The sequence below is a fragment of the Mycetomoellerius zeteki genome, unplaced genomic scaffold (assembly GCF_001594055.1).
Source record: "Mycetomoellerius zeteki isolate Tzet28-1 unplaced genomic scaffold, Tzet1.0 scaffold138, whole genome shotgun sequence".
Taxonomy (NCBI): Eukaryota; Metazoa; Arthropoda; class Insecta; order Hymenoptera; family Formicidae; genus Mycetomoellerius; species Mycetomoellerius zeteki.
In genome coordinates, this window is record NW_017256319.1 from 117,466 (window position 1) to 143,196 (window position 25,731).

General features: G+C 33.8%; 3 protein-coding genes across 3 annotated transcripts; 1 reads left to right on the forward strand and 2 right to left on the reverse strand.

The window, feature by feature from the left end:
* Nucleotides 1-144: 144 nt before the first annotated feature.
* On the reverse strand, nt 145-8,468 carry LOC108731805 (dynein heavy chain 7, axonemal). The gene has a single exon (XM_073512057.1). The coding sequence runs from the start codon at nt 8,466-8,468 to the stop codon at nt 165-167; it is 8,304 nt and encodes a 2,767-aa protein (XP_073368158.1). The 3' UTR covers nt 145-164.
* An 880-nt stretch (nt 8,469-9,348) lies between these two features.
* Nucleotides 9,349-11,697, reverse strand: LOC108731778 (dynein heavy chain 12, axonemal). The gene has a single exon (XM_018462281.1). The coding sequence runs from the start codon at nt 11,695-11,697 to the stop codon at nt 9,349-9,351; it is 2,349 nt and encodes a 782-aa protein (XP_018317783.1).
* Nucleotides 11,698-12,371: 674 nt separating this feature from the next.
* On the forward strand, nt 12,372-23,602 carry LOC108731826 (uncharacterized). Its single transcript, XM_018462347.1, has 14 exons — nt 12,372-12,473; nt 12,713-12,922; nt 13,263-13,463; nt 13,544-13,683; nt 13,754-14,008; nt 14,094-14,261; nt 14,372-14,865; nt 18,813-19,030; nt 19,556-19,737; nt 19,960-20,107; nt 20,190-20,554; nt 20,778-21,243; nt 22,704-22,933; nt 23,192-23,602. Exons 1-14 carry the CDS (start codon nt 12,432-12,434, stop codon nt 23,517-23,519), a joined length of 3,447 nt encoding a protein of 1,148 aa, XP_018317849.1. The 5' UTR covers nt 12,372-12,431; the 3' UTR covers nt 23,520-23,602.
* The last annotated feature ends 2,129 nt before the right edge of the window (nt 23,603-25,731 follow it).

Consider the following 25,731-nt stretch of genomic DNA (forward strand, 5'->3'; position numbering starts at 1 on the left):
ATCCAAATAATATAAATTGTTCTATAAAATTGCCCTAATTAAAATAATATAAATTAATTATTATGTACATTAGACTGATTGAGAGATTAGATTAGTTTGAGAACGAAATATCTAATCCTCACCCATTTGCGAGAAATAGCTTGGAACACACAAGAAATTATAAATTATTTCTCAACTTGGCAGAATAACGCTGTGCCACGTTTTATCCAATATATATGCGACTTATCAGTTTCCAAGGGTACGCTCGTAATGTAATTCTTCTTCGTATCACTATCTGTTCCGTCGCATCGCGTCGGCGAGATATATACAGGACACTTGTATATATCATCAATAATTCTCTTTTCTCTGTTAAATGTAAGCTGTATCGGTGGCATGTTATACCAAAATACGTTCGTCAAGCTTTCGATCAACATATGCCTTTGCGTATCCCATTGGGCGCCAGATAATTGTAAATCGTGAATGTAGTACTCGTCTTCGTCTCCCTCGCTGTACGTAAAATTGTCGTTTGTCACTTTAAGATTCAACGCGATTTGTTCGATGGGTATGCCATGTCGTCGCGAGAACGCGAGGAGAGCCGCGGATAAGAATCTCTTGCAGCAAGACAGCGCGTCGAAGTGGATCACACGAGGTAGATTGTTGTCACGCCAATATCGCACGAAGTTTACGCGCTTCAAGAGTAGATTGATGTAATTCGATAGATATCTAGTTGCAATGCCGACGTCGATCAGTCTCCAGACGCACGGAACTTCGTTATTGCATATTTCTCTTGACAGATCTTCCAAAGGTTCGATCAAGATGGTCTTGCCGTTCAATGCTGATTTTAAATTGCTCAAAGAATTTGCGATCATTGACAAAGTTTCGTTAATCAGTTCAGCCTCATGGATGAGAATCGCGTTTAATGGCTCGCGCGAGATCATAAGATATTTGTCTTTTATTTCGTTGATGTTAAATAACGCGGGCAATCTATTGCTAATTTCATCAATTGCTTGCAATGCCCGATCCTGTATAGCTTCGTGATCCGACGATCTGACTTGATCCAGGAGAGATATCGAATCTAGGAATTCTCTGGCGACAGCTGTGTCTTTTATAACAAGAGCATTCTCGTCGCAGGCAAAAGCTTCTGCTGATGCATCCAATTGTATATTGCTAATGTGCATGATGATATCGCGGTACTCGCATCTTTGCGGTACTGAATGATCAACGCAGTTAGAAAATGAGTATTCAGCGTTCTCAATCACGCGGGCATCACAGAAGGAGTCTAGCAGGTGTCGTAGGCATCTTTGATCAAGGCGATCCGTAATTTTCCCGCCATAGTTACACTCTCCGATTAGATAAAGCAACGTACCGAATGGTACATTCTCGGTTTCGTTGATTAAACTCTGTAGTTGTCTAATGGATATTTCAAAGTCTACGTGATCGAAATCGTACGGAATGTTCCAGCCTTGCGGTCCAAAGTGCCTTCTTTCTCTGACGATTCCGTGGAAAAAGCAAAGCCCGTATAGGAGTTTGGAGAACTCCTTGTCTTTTCCGGGGCATCCCTCAAAAAATTCTTTGCTTCTTATAGGTTCCGACCGGTACATTCTTAGCAAACTCTGTTTCAGCCGAAGTGGATAGTCATACGCGATCTTTACGCTGTTTTGCAAGATGCTGATCGGGAAGTACGGCGTGGAACAGCTGGAAAGCCACAGTCGAAAATCTAAAGATGTACCGGATCGATTCAGATTCTCGCAGATTCGCTCAAGTTGTGGTAACCATGAGGCGGCGTGATGACAGTTTTGCAAAAATATCCATCCTCCTTCTCTTCGTGCCCGCTCCACGAAGATTTCGGCTTTGGTCTGTTGTTCATCATCCATGGATAGAGAGACGAATTTTGAAGTATATCCTCTCGCGCTCGCGTACGTGGAAATAAGCGACAAAGGCGAGGCGTAACTAGGCAGGATAAATATAATCGGCGTGAGGCAATTGGATTCCGCGTAGGATTCGGATATCTGAAGGCTAGGGTAAGAATTGAACACGTCCTCCATAGTATTCTCTATTAGCCGCATTATTTCCACGATTATCTTGTCGTATCTTACGATTTTGATAAGCATCAGTTTCTGAAATCGAGTCAGATTGTTGACCCAGGAATTCGGTATTAGATCGCTTTGAAATGGTATCGCGGTGCAATATTTCTCCCAGGCTGCGCTATTGACACGAAAATCATTTGCAAGTTTGTATAAATTGGGCACTGCGCTGCTCAACCTGCAAATTTGTTTCCATTTGTTTATCGATAACCAATCTGGCGCTGGATCCAAAACCGTTTCATAATCCTCCGAGTCTGAAGATATAAAGTGATTAACTTCTTCCTGCGTAGTCTGCCGCGCGTCTATTAAAACTTTTACGCACAGCAAAAAGGAATATAAGAGCTTATGTTTCTCAAAGAGTGATCTGCAGACACTGGAATGAAGATTCCTCTTAAACGAAGACTTGAGAAACTGTAATCGTTTTTCAAGAACGATACTTCTGTTCGAAGTCTCAATAGAGGTAATGTACAACTGAATAAACCAGGAGAATGAAAATCGGTACATATGATTCAAATTGGATAGAGTAGTCAGTGTGCAGAACAAACCTGCACAGTGATTGGCGAATTGCAAGTATGCATCTCTGAACTTGTTAATGTCCTCTGTCATTGCCCTGGCTGCTTCTTGTTTCTTCAAGATGTCCACGGTGAGATTCTTGGAAGAATCTAAAATTTGTATTGCGTTTTCATCCTCCAGAATGTTTGTCGTGGTCGATGAAAGAGTGCTCAAGATATTGTTTTCTTGCTGTTGAAGAACTTTCTTGTTAGCGGCGTCTTGAAGACGGAGCGCTTCAAATTTCTCCTGAAGCTCCGGTTTCTCTTTCGAAACGACGATGTCCAAGAGTTTATCCTGAAGAGTTCCATCTAACATTGAGAAATCTATTATCGTGAGTTTTCCGAAAACGTCGACAGCATAATTTGGATCCGACAGTCTCGTGGTAATATAAAATCGAAAGTTTTGAGAATATCTTATAGATTTAGTTCCAATATCGATGTACCAATCTTCATTTTTGTAAATATTCTTCAACAGGATTGGTTCCAGTGCAATTTCGAGTTTCTCTCCAACATTTTCTAGCAGAACTGGGATACCAGTTTCAATGCTTTGTTCGATAACCGACATATAATCGGAATCCATCAGTTTAACGACTTTTAAGTCATTTTTCTTTTCCATTTTCTTGATCCATTGGTTTATTTGATTCTGCGAATCGATGAAAAGACACCACTGTTCGGAATTATTTAAAATGATGGCATTTTCCGTCGCGAAGCGATTTTTCGATAAACCGCAGAGTTGCCAATGATTGATCTCGATTTCCATGCCGAAAATATTTACGAAGTCGTACGTTTTAGTGTACAGTATTTTAAAAGTTTCCATAAATTCCTTCCACTTTATCAATATTTCATCGCGAAAAGAGATATTGTAAGACGCCATATAAGCCACTATTCCGCTTGAGAGTAACATGTCGCCAACAAGACTATCATAATTCATTTGAAGATTATGAGCACACTGCATCCAGTGGCTTTTCTCACCTCCCAGACTGGCGATTAGCTTTTCCGCCTTGACCAGCTTGGCAGTGCATGTTGCCACTTCCATTTCTAGATTCAATTTCTTCTGTAGTGTTTGCCGCAAACTATCATTCAGCGCTGCCAATTTTGCGTTCAAAGCGGCCAGGGTGTGTCGTTTCTCGTTTAAGAACGCCTCGGCTTCGTCGCACTCCATTTGCGCCTCTACCAGTTTCTTCTTCTTTGGTGCAACAACTTTGGCCACCTCGTCATAAGACACCATGGCGCGGACCCATTTGCAGAGACCCTCGGCGGCGCTGGACGCTTTCGCGACTATGTGAGGCATGAAACTGTTGTCCGTCATGTATGTCTTCTTAATGATTTGCATCACTGTGGGCGCTATATTGTCCTTGTCGTAGTCCTTCAAGTTCTGTAGGAAGTTCATGTCGCCTAAAATGCGCTTACTCGGGCTCCAGAAGTCTGTGAATTTCTTTCCTGTAACTGGGTCGATGCTACGATCCGGGGGAACTCCCAGCATCACGCAAACAGCGGCCATTACCAGCTTAATGGTGTCAGGAGGATTTTTCATTGCTTTTACCAAAGTGATGTCAGTCGGCTTCAATGTATTCAGCGCTATTACCGCGTCCTCCAGAATCGGTATTGCAACAGCGAGATCAGCTTCACATTCGGTTTTTAGAGTACCCGCGATCTCTGCCTTTTTATTCGCGATTTCCTCTTCTTGCTTCACGAGAGTCGTAGCTCGTTCTACGGTAATATTTTCATTCTCCACTTCTTTCATAGTGATCACGGTCTGTTGAGCGGACAGTTCCAATTGAGGTTTCAAGACCGTCAGAGTAGCTTTCATCTGTTCGACTTGCTCAGCCGCCAATTCCAACTTCTCCAATCCTGCTATGTATCTGTTCCGCGTCGCGATGATTTTTTCCTGTTTCTTCGATATCAGTTGCTTATATAGCTTGAGCATGTGCAAAAAGGCTGACGACGTCACGTGAATGGTCCTACCGAATATTTCGTGATATTTCAAACTCATTTCCTTTGCACTGTTGTGGAATTGCACGCAAATTCTTGCTGTATCAGCTTTAACTTCTTCCCGCACGTTAACGTCCTTCATATGCTTCACTGCGATCTCTAAAAGCGCGTCGTCCGGCCAAACCTGATAACAATTCACTGTGCAGTGTTTCGCTAAGTTAGGATGTGAGCACAAATATGTTCTAAACGTAGCGTTAGTAGGACTGAAGCAGAGTACGAAATGTAGTCTGTTTTTGCATTGATTTACGAAATAGGTCATCACAGAACGCGCACTGAGCTCCACGTTTCGATCACCACCCTGGGCGTGCAGTCGCGTCATCTCAATTATATTCTGCCTGTCTTCGATAGAGAACAAGTCAGGTAGCTCTCCGGTACTTAACAGACAGCTGATATCGCTTAAAAACGCGTCCTTTATTCGTTTTTCGTTCATAAAGTACGTAACATCCTTCCGCAACGTGCCGCATTCCCGCAGAATTCTTCTCAATTCGTTCTTCCATGTGTCCATGTCGTAATAGGACTCGATAGTGGTTTCAAACAAAGTCTGCTGCTGCATAAATGCAGCAAGAGCGATCGTGGATTTTCTGCCGGAACCCACAGTAGATATCAATAGCGCACTTCCGCCTGGAGTGTTCAAGATTCTGGAAATTTTGATCAAAGATTCCAACATGTAACGACATACGACGACGTCGATTTTTTTTTTAAAGCTAGCGTTATATTCGTCCAAGTAAGAGAGAACTTTATTTCTTAGGGCTTCCATAGAAGTGATTTCCTCGTACCGCCTACATTTACCGTCCTTCTCTATATCCATGAAATTCCCGAACATCAGATCGTTGAAGCTATCTTTGGTGATTTGATTCTCGAATTTGGGTAAGTGATCAAAGGCGATCTCAAAAGAATCTTTAAAGTTGCTCTTTACCGTATCGCGGATTTTTAGGAAAAGCCATTCCTTATCATCATCGTTTAGCATGCGATCGCTAAACACGCGTAAGATCTCGTGCACCCACAGCCGAATGAACGTTATCTTTGTCTCCACCGATTCTTTCTGAATCAGACCGCATCCACTGATCACTCTAGATATATCCCTCATATCAAAATAGTAGTACAGTTTGCCGGGCACAGGCTGCAACGTCTTTATTATGGACTTGTAAACATCAATCGTCGAGTTCACTATGCTGGTCACGCTTCCTGTGACGTCTGCTGCAAATAGATTCTTTTTTAAATTAGCAAGTAGTATGTTAAAATATGTTCTGAATATATTATCCGTTGTAGGAGCGGAAATCGCATAGGTATTGAAGTGTCTCAAAAATCTAGAAGGTATGCTTCCGTCGATCTTTCTTGCAGTAACTGCGAGTGTAAACATAATGTCCTGTACGAATATCTTATTTAATTCGTATGTGTCGTAACAGTAATTATAACTGAGAAGTTGTCGTAAAAGATCAAATATGGATTGTGCCTCTGGTTTTTGCATGATGCTTCTATTCATATCGTCCACGAAGTTTACACAAAACTGATTTCTTCCTGGTCCGTAGGTAGTGCGTCGTATCTTGTTTAACTTGGAGAATAATAATCTCTCCGTTCTAGTTACCGTAATCATGGAAGTAAAACTAAAGAAATTGGAGAGACAATTTTCTGGCAACTTGTTTCTCAGAAGATCATACATGATACTCGTTTTCCCAACAGCAACATCGCCATACAAGAGAAAATGCTTCCGATATTTAATATGTTTCAAAAATATGTGATTATATTTCATACTATTAATATTTGGAACGTAAATTTGATTAAAGTTACATATCTCTGGGATTTTTTCGATTTTTAGCAGATCGCCCCAGTATTTCCAGTTTCCGGTACCTTTAAAGATGTAGAAGTTGTCTTGAATTAAACCCTCGTTAGGCAGTGTTACGTCGAAATGTTTAATTATATCAGGTTTCGGATGTTCTTTGTCTGAGCCATTCCAAAATGACACACAAAAAGCGTTGAATCGAGTTTGCGAATCCTCGATCAAGTTTCCACCTAATCCCCAAACAATAGCTGAGATTAAAGCAGCTTGTGCCCATATGATAAAGTGATTGTCCTTACCCTTGTCTCCCGCAGTATCTTCACAGGCGTCTCTTAATAATATTTCAAATAAATTTACGGTCGACATAACAAGATGTAATTCTTGATTTATCAATATATCACCATTTTCCTTTAAATAATTAAGACATGGATCTATTGCCCAATCGAATAAAGCATCTAGTATTTCATTATATCCATTATAAAATGGTTTGGCGATGTGAGACAGCACGTACGGTCTCCAGCCAATAGAATGCACGTCAATATAGATTATTCCGCATCGTGATATTATGCTGGGTGAAATTTCCATCGCGCTCACCGTTTCAAAGATGATGGACATTGAGTCTGTTGTAGAAAATCGTTCTCCAGATGCCAAATACAACATTTTATTCTCATCCAGAATTGTATACAAGTTTTCTATCCACGTGCCGCTTAAATTTCCATCAAACACTAACCATTTGCGGTTTGTTGAGGTATCTTCTACAAAACGTCGAAATATAGTGGTACATAAACCATCCTTCCAAATCATAGACTTATCGCAAAAATATCCAAAGAGCGCGTTGCTATCCACTACTCCTGGTATAACCGTTTCAAGTTTCACTGTAGCGCCAATTTTATTTTTTTGATCATGCAATAGCGATAATGTTTCAGCAAGCGTGTGCAAAATTTCCGTTTTCCCACCCAAGGAGTTACTAATAAGTATAAGACCGCGATGAACGTTCATCAGTTCAATGATCTGTATGGCTTTCAATTTGAAGACTGTATGCAACGTTAGAAGTCTCTTTGTGCATACGATTTCCAGAGCGTTTAGAATCGCCGAGCAATCGAAAGGAAGCACGTCAGACTCAGGAAAAATGTCTTGCATGATATTCTGGAAGATTGATATGTCGGTGTTACATAGCTGAGGAATATTTATGTGTATCATTGAACGTAATAAGAGGGTATATTCATTTTCGTTTGGGATATTTCGTTTCATATTAATTGCAGTCTCGACGACAGTTTTCAATGATGACATACTAAAGTTGTAATGGCGCTTGTCTCCCATGTGCTCGGATAATAATTTATAACTGACGGCTAGCTTCGTTGCTAGATTTTTCGCGTGATTAAATCCTCCAGCGAAGAGTTCAATTTCAGCAATTTTGCCAATATCCGGAGATATCATTGATACGGAACGAAAAAGAATCTTCAAATTATCCGGCAGATCAGCGTATCCCGATTGCTCCGAATTGATATTAACGCATATATTTCCGGAGACATTTAAATTCAAGTCGCAACCTTCGAAGCTTATGATCTTTAATTTAGACGAAACTGCTTGCTTCATCTGTATAAGATTCTGAGCAATAGATGACAGCAATTCTAATTTCAATCTGTTAAAGTTCTCAAAGCAAATCCACGCTCCGCAAGAGATCACTCCTTTAAATGTCCGTATCACGCATTCATAAGAGATGCTATTGTTGCAATTGATGACGTAATATGGCTTTGCGATAGCTCTTGTCAAGCTTTTGATTGTTTCCGTTTTTCCGGTACCTGTTGGACCTATAATACTGCTATACAAATGATAACGGTAAGCTTGCAATATAGTGCGAAAACATCTATCAGTCAAGGGAGTGTTAACAATATTCTGCTGACAACAGTTATATTCGTATTCGTATTTAATTGTTGTATTGAATACTGATACTTCAACAATTTTATCGTTATAATAATATCTCAATTGCGCGACCCATTCAAAGTCTGTTTGTTTAACAATATTTCTCTCTAGTAGCAACTTTATAATTTCTTTATGAGTCAACATGACCATGATCAATGACATCAACAGATTCCTACGTCTTCGCGTTAAATTATTTTTTAATTCGTTAGTTATCGAAATTATCCCATTGGTGTATGTCGTGAGTAAAGAGTTTAACATTTTAATATTTATTGGTGTGAGACATTTTTCTACCGAGCAGGTCCAATAAAGTTGCAAACTACAAATGATCGCCATGCTTGGAAAGTTATCAACGGGAACAAATATCAAATTTTCATCGATCAGAGAATGATACTGCAGAATATTTTTGTGAACTGCGTCTTTCATCTCTTTTTCAAGCTGAATTAACCATTGCTCTTCGCACTTAATGTCAGTGCATAAGGAAATGTTATTATTTAGATATAACATTTCCTCGTAATGCCCAATGATGCCTCGAATACAGTTAGATTTATTAAATTTCAATCGTTCTATACCAGCGAAACATTTCTTCACGAGCGTATGCTGTTTCTCTGTATTAATCGATTCGAATAATATTTTTTGAATTTCTGAATCCTCGAGAAAGAAGAATCTCGTGAACGACAATCTTTTAATATTTAAATAATTCCTTACACTTTTTCTCGCTTTCTCTAATTTCTCATTAGCTTCATTTAAGCTCTCAAGCAAATCAGATGATTTTTTGATTTCATGAAAATTTGAATTCTTCATAAATCTGTTATTAATACCTAATAAAATGCTTGTCGCTTCTGAATATAGTGAAGTTTCTTGGCTTAAACGTATTTCTATTTTTGGATAAGAAAATATTGACTTTAGATGGAGTTTGTGATATTGCACTTGCGTCCACTGATCAAGGATTTCTTGGATCCTTATGAGGACAGTGTAAAAGTCAATTAAGTTTGACAATACTGGCTTTACGAAAACGTGTTTAAAAGATATCATACCGGATTCTTCAGTCGACATCTCGAATGACATCGGCTCCATGAAGACGAAGTTCCTTGTTGGCGCCCAAACTTATGGCCTTGTATCTATCGATGTTATCCATTAGATTCATGTCGATCATTTTCCTCAGAGTCGTTCCTGCGTTTGGTGTAAGATCGAAATTGCATATCGCGGACATCTCTTTCCAATGACGCGCATTCAAAGCTGGATTGCACATACAAACTGCGAGCGGCACATAAACTTTAAACTCATTAATGTTATTAAGTGTCTGCCAACACAATTTCAACGGTGCAGGTTGTTGCATTGGATCAGGATCGTCGGCGATACCGGAAAATTTGTACGACTTGTTCGCTGTCGCGTCCATTTTAATGCGCGACTTCATCATCTTGTTCATATCCGTGATTTCATCTAAATAATTCATAGTCTTCTTCTCGATAACGGAAGCATCCAGGCATTCAAACGGACCATTCAGCCATACAGAGTTGTCCCTTCGCCATTGATGAATAGTACATATGAGTTTGTGGAACGGCACGATCGTTTCTTTTAATTCGAGTATTTTCGGAAACTCCGTTTCGGGAAACTTGAAAAGCCTTTCCTCCGAATTAATAACTTGCATTTCATCGTTTATGCGTTTGTACTTCTTGATCAGATCTTTGTAATGCTCCGCGTATTCTTTGACTTTGCTCACGTCGTCCATATCGTCTAGGATGATAAGCTGCGGGAATATCGCGTCAACTTCTAAATTCAATGCATTTATTCTTCGTTGAAGATCCTCTTCTAGCTCGCTCTTCATAGCTTCGCACAATGTATTGTTTTGCGCAAACACAGGTTGGATATCGTGTAGCCAATTGATAGTGGTCTTATTTAAATCGATGTGCTCATCAGTTAATATAGTAATTTCCAACAATTTGCTCAACATATAGATTGATTCTCGTATCTTTTGTTCCTCCTCTTTTATCAGTACTTTCGAAGCTCGCGACATATGTTCACTCAATTGTGTCAAAGAACTTGCGTCCCTTGGAATATCCAACGCCATAGATTTCAGATTTTCAAAGTCCGCACAAATCGAACGATTGAAGTCTTGATGATACTTTACGAGTTCCGTCGTGAGGACGCTTATAACATTGCAGCAGATCTGCCTCAAGGATTTCTTGGCATTGCTTTGCTCCAACTTTCCCACGTTGTAATACAAATTGGAGACCATAGAGTTCGTTTTGCTTAGATACTCATTGTACTTGCAAATGTGCTCGAAGTAAGAGTCGAAATTCGGTTGTTTAGAAGTCAAAGTTAATATTTGTTTTTTGACACTCGATGTGCATATACCGCTAAATTCCACGGAAATGAACGTTATGTGTTCGTTCATAGATTTAAACAGAGTGTCTAATATCTCCTGTAAATTGCGGTGAGACTCTTCAACGAACCAGTCAGGAAGCGCTATCTTTATGTACCTTTCCTTCGTTTTGACGTTCAACCATTCTTCCAACGGCATCAGATCCTGCGCGATACCTTCAATATTTTGAATAATATTGTGATATGTCGAGAAAACCTTCTGTATATCTGGTTTTGTTATAAGCTGGTCATTTTCACATACCAACTGAAATTCGATTTGAGGACAGAAACGGCCGTCCTTCATAGTGTCTATTATATGATCAATCGATCTCATCATTACATTGAGAATCTGCTGAACGAATACATTTGTGAGACATCGCATAAATTGGGACAGACGTTCCGCAGAAATGCTTCTTAATAGTTTAGATTTCTGTACGGCATTAAATGTTTCGGTATAAAATTTATTAGTGATTACTAAAGAGCTTCTCTTAATGTCCTTAAGGATCATATCTTGAAAACAACATAGTGTTAATAGTCCGAATTTATGATAACGTTTGAAGTCACAAATTACTGCGGGTAGAATACGATATGCCGTGTTCATAATATGTCTAATTATTGGATAAGAAAGAAAGTATCTGTTGGCAAACAAATTACGATGTCGTAAAAATATTGCGTGATCATGCGTTCTATTTTCCTCAACGTTTTGCTTCAAGCCAGCAGGAACGTCGCACTCCTCGCAAGCAACGTGTTCTCTTCTATATATTTTGCAAGACAGTATGGATTTCAAGACGAACTCTTTCATATTTTTAATGTACATATCTTTTACTTCATCTAGTACCGAATTTATAAAAGCAGAATGTTTTCGTCTGATTTTATGAGGTATCAAGTCCAATATGTTTCTTTTCCATTCTGTGGAAAATTCGGGGACATAAATATCTTTTATGTAGTCTTTTAATCGGATTTGATTTGGCTGATTGGAATGTGGAAATTGACACACTACAAGAGTTGATTCCAAAGCATTCCAATCCATGTTCACAAACACGTTAAATATGCTGTTTACCACTTTGCCGAAATTTTTATTGTTTCACAATAATTTTATAAAATATTACTAACACAGTGTTAAATATCTATTTTGTCTACACACAATTATAGATTAATAATAAATATATTTAAAACACAGTTATAAATTATTATTGGACAGCTTCTTCTGTATTTAAGAACAGCTCACAGAACTATAAGTTTCTTGGATACTCCGAGCATGTTTTATCAATAGAGTGAACATTCGATCTTTGGACGCACGTTAAAGCAGAATTCTGCGATTTTTATGTTGAAATTGAAATTTAGATTTTTGAGACAATGCGAAAACCATATTATTTAATTAGATATTGTATTGCATTTTCAATTTTGTGGAAAAAACATGTTAATAAATGTATTAGTTGTATAGGTCTGCATTTTATTTTTCTAATTATATACATATATAAATGTACAGTATTATTACAACAATAATAATTGTATTGATCATCGTTAATATTGATAATGCTATTATATTATATATTCACTAATTAATATGCATGTGTATGTACTCATATGCATATCGTTTTAAAATTGTCGCATAAACAGCTGATTCAGCTGATTGGAAACATCCGCCATCTACTGGAAACTTGAATAGTTACAACACATTGGATGTCATATATCAAACCCAGTCGATCTATTGGTCTTTGTGTTTATGCTTCTCGTGATCAGTTGTAATAAGAGGTTATAAATATGAGTAATATTTATATACAAGAACCGCCTACTACGGGCAAAGTAAGTGTGAATTATTTTATATATATAAAAAATATGATAAAATCATAAATTAATTTATACAATTTTTTTTCAAATAAAGATATGAATTGAATGTATTAGCTAATGTGTGTGTATGAAAACAACATATAGCTCTCTTTGCAATTTATTATATTTATTATTATAATTATTATGTTACATATAAAGTAATTAAATAAATAACACATTTTGTTTTCAATTTATTTTCCTATTTTGCTAAATAGGTGGTAATGAAAACAACAGTTGGTGATATAGATCTGGAATTATGGACGAAAGAAGCTCCCAAGGCTTCTAGAAATTTTATACAGCTTTGCATGGAGGGTTATTATAACGATACAATATTTCATAGAATTTTGAAAAGCTTTATAGCTCAAGGTGGAGATCCAACAGGAACGGGAGAAGGTGGTGAGAGCATATATGGACATCCCTTTAAGGTATAATTATTACTTATTTCAGTTGTGCTTCTTGCTTTTATATACTGTTGACAATTATTATTTATATTACGTATTCTTATTTATATATCTGTTTATTTTCATATATATTATTATTCATAATTTAACATTTTGATTTTTTTGTTTATATCACAACATTGAGGATGACATTACAAGTTAAAACATCCATAATCATTTCATGTTTTTATATTTATATATTTGTTTGTATTATTAGATAAATAAGTATGGTTATTTAGCTTGACTCATTAGCCCTTTATTTATTTATTCTAACAATTTGTAATTTTTGAGTATCAATTTTATTTTTTATGTTACCTGTTTGTAGGATGAATTTCATACAAGATTACGTTTTTGTCGGAGAGGATTGCTTGCTATGGCCAATGCTGGCAAAGATGACAACGGTTCCCAATTTTTCTTTACACTTGGCGCAACACCTGAGTTACAAAATAAGCATACTATCTTTGGCAAAGTCACTGGCGAAACAATTTATAACATGCTTAAGTTGGAAGATGCACTTGTAGACGAAGTAAATATTTAATATATAATTTATCTTTACATAAAAAAAAATTAATATATAATTTTATAATGAAAAATATTTAATTTCAGAATGATAGACCTCAGTATCCACAAAAAATTTTAAAAACGGAAGTCTTAAACAATCCATTTCAAGATATTGTTCCAAGAATAGTATCTGAAAAGAAGGAAGAAAGCAAAGAGAAAAAGAAGAATAAGAAGGCTGGTGTAAAGTAAGATAAATATATAATTGTTTTAAATAATGTAATGTTTATTTTTTTTATACATTTACAACTACGTTAGGAATTTCAAGCTACTATCATTCGGGGAAGAAGCTGAGGAAGATGAAGAAGAGTCATCAATTTTAAACAGACAATATAGTGGCAAAGGAAAATCAGCGCATGACTGTTTATCTGATCCAAAGTTAAGCTCACAATCTGTGATCGAACCGGCTGGACCACCAAATAAAAAAATCAAAGAGGATCGTAGTAGCGATTGGGAGAGTGATGGTGAAACACGAACTCCAGAAGAATTAGTTGCTTTACAACAAGAAAAAGAGTAAGTTATTTGAAAATAAAATATGTAACAAAATAATTGTTATATTATTATCTGTAGTATAGTTATAATAATATTATATTAATAGAGCTATGAAAGAGAGGATTAAGAATAAATTGAAGGATTCTAAAAAGATTTCCCAATCAAAACTGAAAATCGAAAACGATGAAACAAAAAATGAAAATATAAACGAAAATGCCGAAATTGAAGAATATTATTTCGGAAAAGATCGAGATGAAGAACGAAAGAAAAAGGCGTATGTAACATTATTTTATTATATAAATTATAAATATATGTAAAATAGATTTGTATCTTTAGAAAAAAATGACAGATAAGTATTTGTATTATTTAAAATTCAATTTACAGTGAAGCAATAAGGAAAGAAATACGCGATCTAAAGCGTAGCGTACAAAATGAAAAGAAAGCGAAGGAAATAGATCAAAAGCAACAAGCCGAAGAAAAAGGAAATAAATCTGAAATAATGAAAGAATACATAGAGACACAAGAAAAATATAAAAAAGCTAAGGAAAAATTGCCTAAGAAGGGTAAAACGCGTGAGGATTTCACGATGGAACTATTTAAGCAATTCAAGAACAAACTTCAAAATGCCAAAGAACACACGAAGGATGATATGACGAGCTCCAATAAGAAGACATCGAAAGATGCTGAGGATGATGATCTACATGATGAATCTTGGTTGACACACGCTTTGCATTGTGAAGAGAAGGTACCAGTGCTTGCCAAGGATGCTAGCACGAAAGACGACGATTGGTTCGAGATTTACGATCCTCGGAATCCATTGAATAAAAGACGAAGAGGAGAGAAATCCTATAAATCTAAAGACAACAAAAGTAGCAAGAGTTATTCCCATCATTAAAATGATTCATAATTGTTAAATAATATAAAAAAAATTAATTGAAATGATTAATTATTTTTAATTACTTATATACTTAGTGTACGAATATTGAATGTATATAGAAACTAAAAATAATGTATAAATTATATTTCGGTAAAATATACCTCGAACATATATGTATATATATATATATATGTATATATATATGTTCTCATATCAATTTCGAATTTATTAGAAACATGGTTCATTAAATATAGATAAATCATCTTTCGATAAATTAAAATGTCACATTTTTGTTCTCATTTAATTATCCGTATACGTTTACTTTTAATCACTTTTGTGCGTTGTGTTTTACGTTTAGCGGAATTCATCACTTATTCATCATCACTAGCACATCTGCTGATCATACATATAAGAGAAAAAAAAAAGAAATCGACGTTTAAGATAAAAGAATTTAAGATTCCGGAATTTTTCGGATAGTAGATAAGTTGTTTAGCTAGACATGTCATTATGTCTCATATGCGACAAATACAACAGTATTACATGCGTCACAAATCCTGAGCAAATAGACCGCCAATCGAGGATTTTTTAATTCACTCGTTTTAAAGTGCGATAAGACGTTGATACAAAGCTTAGCATGTTCGTTCGTAGATTCAGTCGATCTGTCGACGGCAACCGATACGCATCACGCGTTTTGTTTGATTTCGCGATAGCAGGTCGAATATAATTATCGTATCTCATCACGACGAAAACATCTTTTCAGTTAAACAAGTCTTTAAAAGTTTTTAAGATTCTTATTTTTTTTCTCATTGAGAAAATGTGTAAATTAGTTCGAATGTAGATTATAATGAATGAGTCAAAAGACAACTTTAGCACAATTGAAATTTGCTGCGTTAATTCAGCGTTAGATCTCGGAAACTGCAAATAACATTATCGTTTGCAAGTGAATTGATATTATATAACATGAACGTGAAAAATAAATGTCAGCGCAGCGTGTACGCTTACTAGAAAAATTCTATTTGTGCGTTTTGTTTCGGGAAGAAAACGTAGCAGCGATTTTCTGTGTCTTGTGTCTTGAGTTTTGAAACGGAGCAGGTCTATGCCGCGATCTTTCAAGGAAAATGTCAACGACACCTTTAAGAATAGGTATATATTCCTTGGTAGGAATCTCCGCCGAGAATTTGTTGTGGCTTTTCATATCAACGTCTTAATATGTTATCAGTTCGAATGACAGTGTATCGTGGAAACGGCATAAAAGCAATTGCCACTTCGTATAAATACGCAACACGTCGCTCTGTTGAGTCTTCGATGCACTTTGAACGACAGTAATATTTTATATTTGAACTTTATTTAAAAGTAGTGCGTTGTAACGATACTGTTTTTATAAACGGAAATCCGCAAACGATCGTGTTTCTTGCTTCGTTTAATTATAAGAAAAATGTACGTTCTTCGTTCAATTAAAAGATATATGTACGAACGGACGAGATGCTGAAATATTTTTAATATATAATTATAAAATGGAACAATAAAGATTTGGGAGTATAAAGTATTAGCTTCACAATAGTTTATGTATAAATTTTTACAGTGCACATTGTGTTCAATAATTAGTCGCACTGTGTAACAATGAAAGATAACGTTGCCTTTAAAAAGGCGGCATATTCACTCTATAATCGTGCATTCTTCTTTAATGTAGTTCATTTGATCGTAATAGTACAGATGTGTATGCCGCCCTCGCGAGATAGATTGGTTTTATTTTTAAGTTTCTCAACTTGGCTAGACATTGCAAGTTTAGTAGCACGTGTTCTACGCACGGATCTTCCTTTCCACAAATATAAGGCGCATAATACGATATAAGTCTGCAATGAGACTATATTTCTTTCTATAAATTTATTTTTAGGCGAAGCGGAGACACGGGACTTTCTGAATTGAAAAGAAATTTTACGTAAACTTTTAATACATTTTTAACACATTTATAATAAATTTTCTTAGCAAAAAATTTAAAACAAAATTAAAAAAAATTATTATTAATATGACTTCTAGCTTATAACATAAAATTTACACGATAAAAACGGATTGAGACGTTTTAATTAATCAATATATAAAACGTGAATCGCATAGCTCTCCATAATGAAAGGAATTATTCCATTGTATTGAACTGTTTAAGTTTCATGATGTTTTATTTGCCCAAACTGTCTGGGTAAATAATGATCTCCCTATCCAACAATAATGTTCCGCAAAAAAAAAGAGTTATCAATGCGATATGTGATAAGTTATCGTGGAGTGCATCATTCTGTAAATCGGGTTTGTTGAAGTGTAAAGGTGAGCCTAGACTGATGACCTCCTCATCATCAAATCTGGTATCGTGCGAGATTCTCGCGACATTCGTCCGCGTTCTCCCACGAGTTCACGAAGTCGTTGCATGTAATCGCTGCAATGTTGTTACTCACACATGTTTTTCTTTAAATATAGTTTGCTGTTGCGGTTTTCGAATTTTCTAATGATTTATCCGGTATTATAAAATGTTATAAATAAATTGCCCAACACGTGCCACGCATTCATAACACAATGCTAACACTTCTATATAATTATAATTGATACGTTCAAGTTGCTTTTGGATGCAAATATATGAAATGTTATCTTTATATCTTGAGAAGCATGAGAAAAGTGTATAATCTAATAATATAATTACTTCATATTAGTGAAAATATGTTTAATATTTAATGTTTTGATGCATAAAAGTTCGAGAATCGTCTTCGCTCTAATTGAAATTCGCTCTTTGTTAAATAAAATTTGTTTGTAGTATACCCAAGTAGCACACAGCGTTTACAAAGCGTTAACAAAGCGCTAAAAAAGCGCATATAATCGCTTTTTTAGCGCTTTGCAAGCGCTGTTGTGCTATTTGAGTATTATCGAACATCTATATCATTAAGATACAAACAGACATTTTGTTACGTGCTATTAATGATACGATAAGTGTAATAAAATATTTTTGAATTTAGAAAGTGTGTCGAAGTAAGATTAGAAGTCCATAAAACAAAAACTCGCATTTCAGTATTATGCTTTAGCGAAGCTGTAGAGGATTCAAGGAAATTTCCACCGCTTTTTAAACGCATGTAAACAAGGACAATCGACAATCCACAAGGTATCTTGTGGATTGTCATTGCAGATAATAACGATAAAGAATTATATCTCCTACATGCGCTACATTTCATATCGAGGGAGTTGATATGCTCTCTCTTAATTAGGTTAATCTATTTTTAAAATTATTATACTCAACATCAAGAATCAATAATTATTAACTCAGGAGTAAGGAAAGCTACAAGTGTATTTTAATATAATATATATATATATATTTTTACAATTCTATTTCTGTAACATTTACCGATCTTTCACTTTTAATTTTCTACATAAAGTTTCTTGTAAAAAAGAAGATAATTTTGTAAATATCGCATTTATAGTTTTTAAAAATATTTTTTAACTGTTTAATATTTTTTTCGATATAAAGAGATTGAATTAGAACGGGAAATATAAACCGGTTTTAATTTAGGGTAACTCCAGTATATACGTCGCACCTATCAAAAACTTAATTTATTAAGTATTATTTATTATGTTTAAAGTAAACGAACTATATCAGTAAAATTACCCCTAATCCTTTTATTTTTTCTAACTTCTGCGGCGTAAATCCCAGCGCGACATATTTGCCGGAGTTACCCTATATATATATAAATTATATAGTTTATTTAAGTATTATAAGGTGATGTGCTCATGACATCTCAATTTTATATAATTTTAAATAATTATATACAAAATATTTTTCCCCGGGTAGATTTTAAACGCTATATTAATGTATAATTTAAGAAACAAAATTAAACACTGAAGATTAATCTCATTAATATTTGCGGAAGACTAATGAGATGTCTATATGTTTTATATTGACGACATTTTTTGCAGAGGATGGTATTCGTCCACGAGATTGGCAACCGCGAAAATCAAGTTACAAAGTACCTTTTAGAGTGATGAGATTGTGTTTGCTGGGAATGCTTTTACCACTCGCATTCATTGTTGGACCACTGTATTTAAGATATCGCGTATACTCCGAGCAGTTATATGCCTTAGCAATATCAGATCAAAGATTGATCGACAGCAAAGTATCTACCGTTTGGTGTCAAGTAAGTCATTTTACTATTAACATTTTATTTCTAACTTTTTTCTTTCTTAGAATTCCTAAAAATTTTTTAATTAAATCCTAAAAGAGAAAGAAAAAGGAAGACAGAGAGGAAGGAAAGAAACAGAATCTGTATCACTAATTTTACCTCAAATCATTGTATGTTTTATTATTACGAATTAAATATAACTTTTTTCTAATAAAATACAGTTTGTAAAGATTACGTTCATATACACATATAAGTGCGATATTTGGCGACTAAGGTTCAGTTTCACAATTCACGGTTAACTCTTAATCGAAGCTCAATTTATTCCTCATTTCTTTCCAATTCTAGAATTGGAAAAAGATAAGAAATAAATTAAACCTTGGTCCAGAACAATTTAATAAGTTGTGAAATTGGGACTAAATAAGTCTTCTTTATTACAAGTAATCTTTTGCAGTAAATTGTATTTGTTTTTTTCTTCTTTTTTTATTTTTTTCAAGAAGCTAAAGTTGATGAAGTCTATGGTAAATCAATTGTTGTCTGCAGAGCCAAGTGATCAAAGTTAATGCCACATTCAATGCGTATCTCATGAGTAACGAGCCGGTGGTTGAAAAAGAAGCGATGCCCATCTCGATGACAAGACACCTCATTATGGAGGATGACATGAAGGAGTATTGGGGATTTTATCTTTTGCATGGCAGTAGTGTCACTGTTTCAACTTGTGTAAGGTAGAATTATAAAATCAGGGGCTTATTCTGTAATAAATTTCAAGAAAAAAAGAATTCTTGTCATCTATATACAATAACTATTGCTTATATATATCCACTTAATTCCCCCATTTTCAATTAAAATTTATTTTTGCATTTTAAGATATAATAATATATAATAATAATTTAATTATTTACATTATTTTATTATAAAGATATGAATGCTTCACTGTTCGTTTTTAGATGGCCAGGTGCTTCTTTAACAATAATCCGTGGCTTCAAAAATCTTCATGAGTGCGCCTTTATCGGAGATGACAGCAGCGAGGAACTCGAGGAACTCGTCGAAATCGCTAAGGAAGAAGGTCTTCTTGATGTAAAGAGCACCACGGAGGTATCCTTTCTTTCAAAAATAGATTTTTCTTTTTAAAGATGTATAAAACATTTTTATTTAAGCTATATTTTTTTTATTACAGACAGTGCGTCTTAGCAACGTACCTGAAAAAATGAGACGAGCAGATCAAGACGTACATTTTTATCATGAAGATAAAATTCTTCGTATGAATATTTCTAAATCATCTATACATCAGAGCAGTAACGAGTTGGACCCTGAAACAATGCGAAATATCCTCACCCAGCTCTTGGCCAAGACCGATTATACAAAGAAGAAGCAGAAAAAGAATCTGCATCATCATTATGAAGCAGTCTTCAGAGATATCATCAATGTGGATAAACCAGTAACAAATGGGACAACTCATCCTAAAAATTTACAAGATCAACTTCAAGAAGAATCAATAAGCAGATTTGACAATAATAAAAAGATATCAGAAAATAGTATAAAGTGCGTTATTTTTCTTACTGACTTAATATCTTAATAATTATACCTTAATAAATATTTCGATCCTTTCTTCTTTTATTAAGAAAGTTGGAAAATTAATATATTAAATGTATTTTATTAAATTTGATTCTGCAGATTGTAAATTAGCCTTTTTTTTATATCTAATCAATTTTCTTTTCTTAATTTTTTTCTTTATAATTGAAAATTGTGTACTCAATTGTTCCAGATTCACGTCAATGCCTTCAAAAATACCAGCTTCTATTCAAGAAGAACAGTACAACTACAATGAATCTGAGAACCAGAATTCCACGTTTTCACCTAATTCGAGTCCAAGTTCTACAATATCCATCAGCAAGCAAATGGAACCTAGCATGGCACAAGAAATCGTAAAGGAACAGGAAGAATCGAAAACCAAACAGACAAACTCTGAGGAAGTGTTTCAAGATGTTTTACGAAAAATCAATTCCTTAGGTGATCGCGGGAAACAGATATTGCATAAATTAATGGATACGATTGACATGCAAGCCGGTGCCAAAGGTGCTGCGTTAAAACAATTGGTGAACGACACAATGAATGATAAGAAACTGTCGAGAGAAGCTAAACGGCGAAGAAGAAGAGATTTAGTGCTTTCATCGCCACTTTATCAAGAATTAACAGAGGAAGATGAAGATGGCGACGCAGCGATAGAAGAGGTAAAAATTTCATTTGGTATTTCTTGTGTTTTATTAATGTAAAATGTAATAAATTAATTATAATTACTCTAGAATAATTTATAGGTATTTCCATACAAAAAAATTTATAAATCTTAATAAATGTTCATTGAAATAGTACTACATAACTAAATATTTACTAAATGTAATATATAAATATATATATTTATTTGATACAATTAAGAACCATTTATTTGATTTGTATCATTTTTTATCGAGTAAATATTCATTTACTATAAGTAAATGTTTAGTTGGTACTATTCAAACAAATATTTATTAAAATTTTATAAATTTTTTTCAGTATGTTTAAAACAACAGGGCAGTCGGCACCAGCTAAAAGTAACATAACGTCAATGTTATTTTCACATTCAACAATGTAACTGTTATGTAACATCATGTGTTATATTATACTTATATAGCTGAGAGCGAAATTATAACATTGATATAATGTTATTTTTAGTTAGTGTCGATTGGGAAATTTGTAAGAAAGTTTAACTAACTCTAAAATTCACTAAAGAATTTCCGTCGTTCAAAAATAATGCACGAAAATATTAATATTAATACATAAAATAATATTAATATTAATACATAAAATAATATTATTTTCATTATTGATAATACACTGTTCCCTATCAACTTGGGAATAGTTTGCACCCCTATGTAGGATAACTTATTTTTATATACCAACAGCATCAGCAGTAAGGATAAAAAATTAAGTTCATATCAGTCATAATAATGTTTCTTTATCTACTGATCAGGAATCCATGCATGTACATTTAAAAAATTTATTTTTACTTTTTTTTTAAATTATCCAGTAAATCCATATACATAATGATCTCAAATATTAAATAAAATAATCAATAATATACAATATATAATTACGATAATAGTGATTTTTAACTGTGGGATAAAAATACCTTGAGTGATTGAAAAATGTAAAGAACAATTAGCTGACTATTTCCTGGTTAAAATGATGATTTGAACAATGGATTTTAATTCACCACGTGTAATAATGAGTAGATATACGTCTTAGTTATCATATTTGCAGAATTAGAAATTGCGTAAAAATCGTGCACATGGTTGCTCTTAAATCAGTGGATCTTTCCATTATATAGATATTTGTTTGTAGTGAGATAGAGTATAAATCACATAATAATGTGTTATTAATCTTATCTGTGACTGCCTTTATAGATATTGCGAAGAAACATTTTCTTGCAAAGAACGAATATGATTCTCGCTTATTTGTCATCCGAAATTTATTTTTAATCCTTATGAGCTTATATTAAAATATATTTGATTGCTTATTTTAAAAATATATAATAATTTTAAATGCGGAAAGCAAACTAAAGAATGCACCTTTGGAAAGATTGTTATGTGTTAAATTGAAACATAAATATTGCAACATAAAAAATATTAAAGTAGATATATTAATTCTCTTTCAGGATATGTTGCATCCAGATGGTATTGCGGAGGATCGAGGTATCGTAAACGAAACAACTTTGAACGATAGAAGTAATTCTGAGTTCTGGAGCTCATTTAGTAGTTCCGAAGAACGGTTATTGGAATGCAAAGGTCTTATCCTGAATTTACCTTTAACACCGCATCGTTTTTGTACACCCAAACATGAAAGTGATCATTCTACGGCTTCCTTTGCTAATACGGTGACATATAGGTAGGTGAAAGAGTTATTGTTTGCGCTAATTGTCTGTTTAAAAATAAGGATAGATTTATTTGATTGTTAATTCAATTTTATTAATTACTTTTATTTAACGGTCTTAATTAAAGTTTTATGAGTCTTTTTCCAGTGATCTAATTTAAATAAAATAATAAATACTTCTTTTCAAAATGTAGATACAACTGCTTTATGTTAATTGTATACACACATAAAAACATATATTTTCATAACATATTTTATATTATTTCATTATAGAGTACCTCTAAATGGGTATTACTTCTTTGTTTTTAATTCGGAAAATGAAATTCAACCTAATTACGTGAGGGTGAAATTCGATCTTTTGAAGACTGTCTACAATACCTCAAATCCCGTACACGTATGTAAAAACAGTACAAAGGAGTGCTCGTTACCGTTTAAAATATTTAGTAATGAAAGGACGGTATTAGAATTACCATTAAGTGGAAATGATTCGCAATGGAATGAAGAATATATTGGTGTGTCTGTATGTGAACCAAGAACGATGGTTTACACTATTTGTGTCATCATGGTGCCTTTGTTGATCCTTTGCTTCGCTTTTCATTAGCAGATTTATCGACATTACTTACGTACGTAATACATATTTCTAATGTGATAAATAATACCGTTGTTATACCAAAGTCATTTGAAAAAAGAAGGATAATAATACTAATATAATATTAATTTACAGCTTATATTAATATTTTAATATAAGTTTTACATCCTTCTTTAATTTAAACAAATAATAAATAATAAATATGTATATTTTTGGTTTATCAGTTTATTGCCTATTTGTAAATAAAACTTGGCTCGACCTAGTTATAGTAGTAAATATTTATGAACCTTTGTGCTGTGATTGTACTTTTTTAGGTAACCATGTGTACAGATTTTCGTTAAATATTTCTATTATATTATAATATGTATATATTTATAGCAAAATTATAAATAAGTTTTAAAAGATGTGCGAGTATTTCCAGAATCAGTTATTTGATATTTAATTCAAAGAAGAAGGGTCAATAAGGTCATTTTTTGACTTTCAATCGACTTCCATTAAACAATTTTTTTGTACTGTGTGATTATTAGAAATACCAAAAATAATCATTATATGGAAAAAAACTTGATTCATAAAGCCCTACTTAATTATTAATCTAGATCAGAGCTGGGAATCTAGGATTTAGTTGCACATTTCGGGCGATTTTCAGCTTACCGATTGGTATTTAGACTGCGCGCGGGTTGGCGAAGTAAGGAGCAGGAACTAATTGTAAGCTGAAAATCGGCTGAAATGTGTAACTAAATCCCAGCTCTAGTCTAGATATATCACTAATATCTTAAAGTTGTTTTATTCGTTTATTTTATCCGCTTATTCGACAGTCTTCAGAAATTAATATCTTATTAATTATTGCGAAAATTGCAAAATGATAAAGAACTTTTCGACTCAGTTTAGTCTGCTCTACTTGCCTACGAGAGATTATGAGGTCATTACCGGATACCCTGTATACCAGTTATTGTGAAAAAAAATTTTTAAATACAAAGAAATAAAAAAAAAACATATACGATGATCACGATTCTGTCGCGATACAAAGGCTTAAGGCTGTAGGCAACTAATAGTGATCACTTATTTGTGGACCTTTTAATAGGTACCCATGTGTTAAGAGAAATAAAGTTCATTTTTTTTTATTATGTGCTGTATTCATCTTCACATTGGAAACGATAAATAGTCTTATGATAAAATAACGTTATGATGGCAGTGTAGTACAATGAACGACAATATTTTATCAGTTCATATTAGTCACGAAAAGAGCTTATTAGATATTGTAGTTGGTACATCTAGAATAATAATTAATAGAGTTTTATGGATCGAGTTTTTTCTCACATAGTGATTATTTTGGACATTTTGAATGATCATACAATACAAAAAAATTTTTTAATAAAAATTGGTGGCAAAGAAACGGCTTTACAGATTCTCTTCTTTTGCTTAAATTAAATAATTAATAATTTGATTTAAATAAATAAAAAAAAATATTTGATAAATCAGTGTCATTCAATAAATATTCTCGACTGCATATAATGCTTGTTGACGTGATATAAAATAAGAATTTCTATATTTTTATAATAGAATAATTAATGTCGTTATGGTATGTTTGATTAATTCTATATTATACATACTCGGGAATCTATAAAATTTACCTGAACTTATTGAATAATTGTACTCATTTGGTAAAAGAACACTATGACAATAAATCTAACTTAAATCGTACTTTGCAAATACTCGCACATCCTAAAAGTTTTATAGAGTAAAATCGCCTATTATGAGATACTTTTCTTTAAAGGCTTGTAATTTATTTAATTTGTAACCTGAATTTCTATCTTCATGTCAAATTTATGGGAAATATATTTAAGTTTTATCGCTAAAAGTTAGCAGTTGATAATAGCTATACTTTGTTGTATGTGAAACTTTTTATCAAAAGTGCCGATTTTGATCATTCGAAAAAAGGTTTTTAATATGAGAGAATTTTCTTGTATGAGGTGGTATCTCATAACAGGAAACTAAGGAAAAAATAAAGATAAGCTTTTTATACACGCTTTTATTATATCACATACAAGTAGGAGCAAAGAATTTAAATGTTATTTATAGTAATTATATAATTTTTCGACGTGTGTGTATGTGTGTATGTGTGTGTGAGTAATTTTAATAATAAAATCGTCATTTTTAATATTTCGTTCGATAGTATGCTTTGAGATATTGAATTGTTTAGATGCTTTCATATTAGTTAAGAATA

What these genes read in the sequence shown, in the direction of transcription:
- LOC108731826 (XM_018462347.1), top strand. Translation starts at nt 12,432, where the DNA reads ATGAGTAATATTTATATACAAGAACCGCCTACTACGGGCAAA. An exon ending in AACCGCCTACTACGGGCAAA is followed by an intron (nt 12,474 to 12,712) that starts GTAAGTGTGAAT and finishes TTTGCTAAATAG; the next exon opens with GTGGTAATGAAAACAACAGT. An exon ending in GAAGAACGAAAGAAAAAGGC is followed by an intron (nt 14,262 to 14,371) that starts GTATGTAACATT and finishes TTCAATTTACAG; the next exon opens with TGAAGCAATAAGGAAAGAAA.
- LOC108731778 (XM_018462281.1), bottom strand. Translation starts at nt 11,697, where the DNA reads ATGGATTGGAATGCTTTGGAATCAACTCTTGTAGTGTGTCAATTTCCA.
- LOC108731805 (XM_073512057.1), bottom strand. Translation starts at nt 8,468, where the DNA reads ATGTCATTGATCATGGTCATGTTGACTCATAAAGAAATTATAAAGTTG.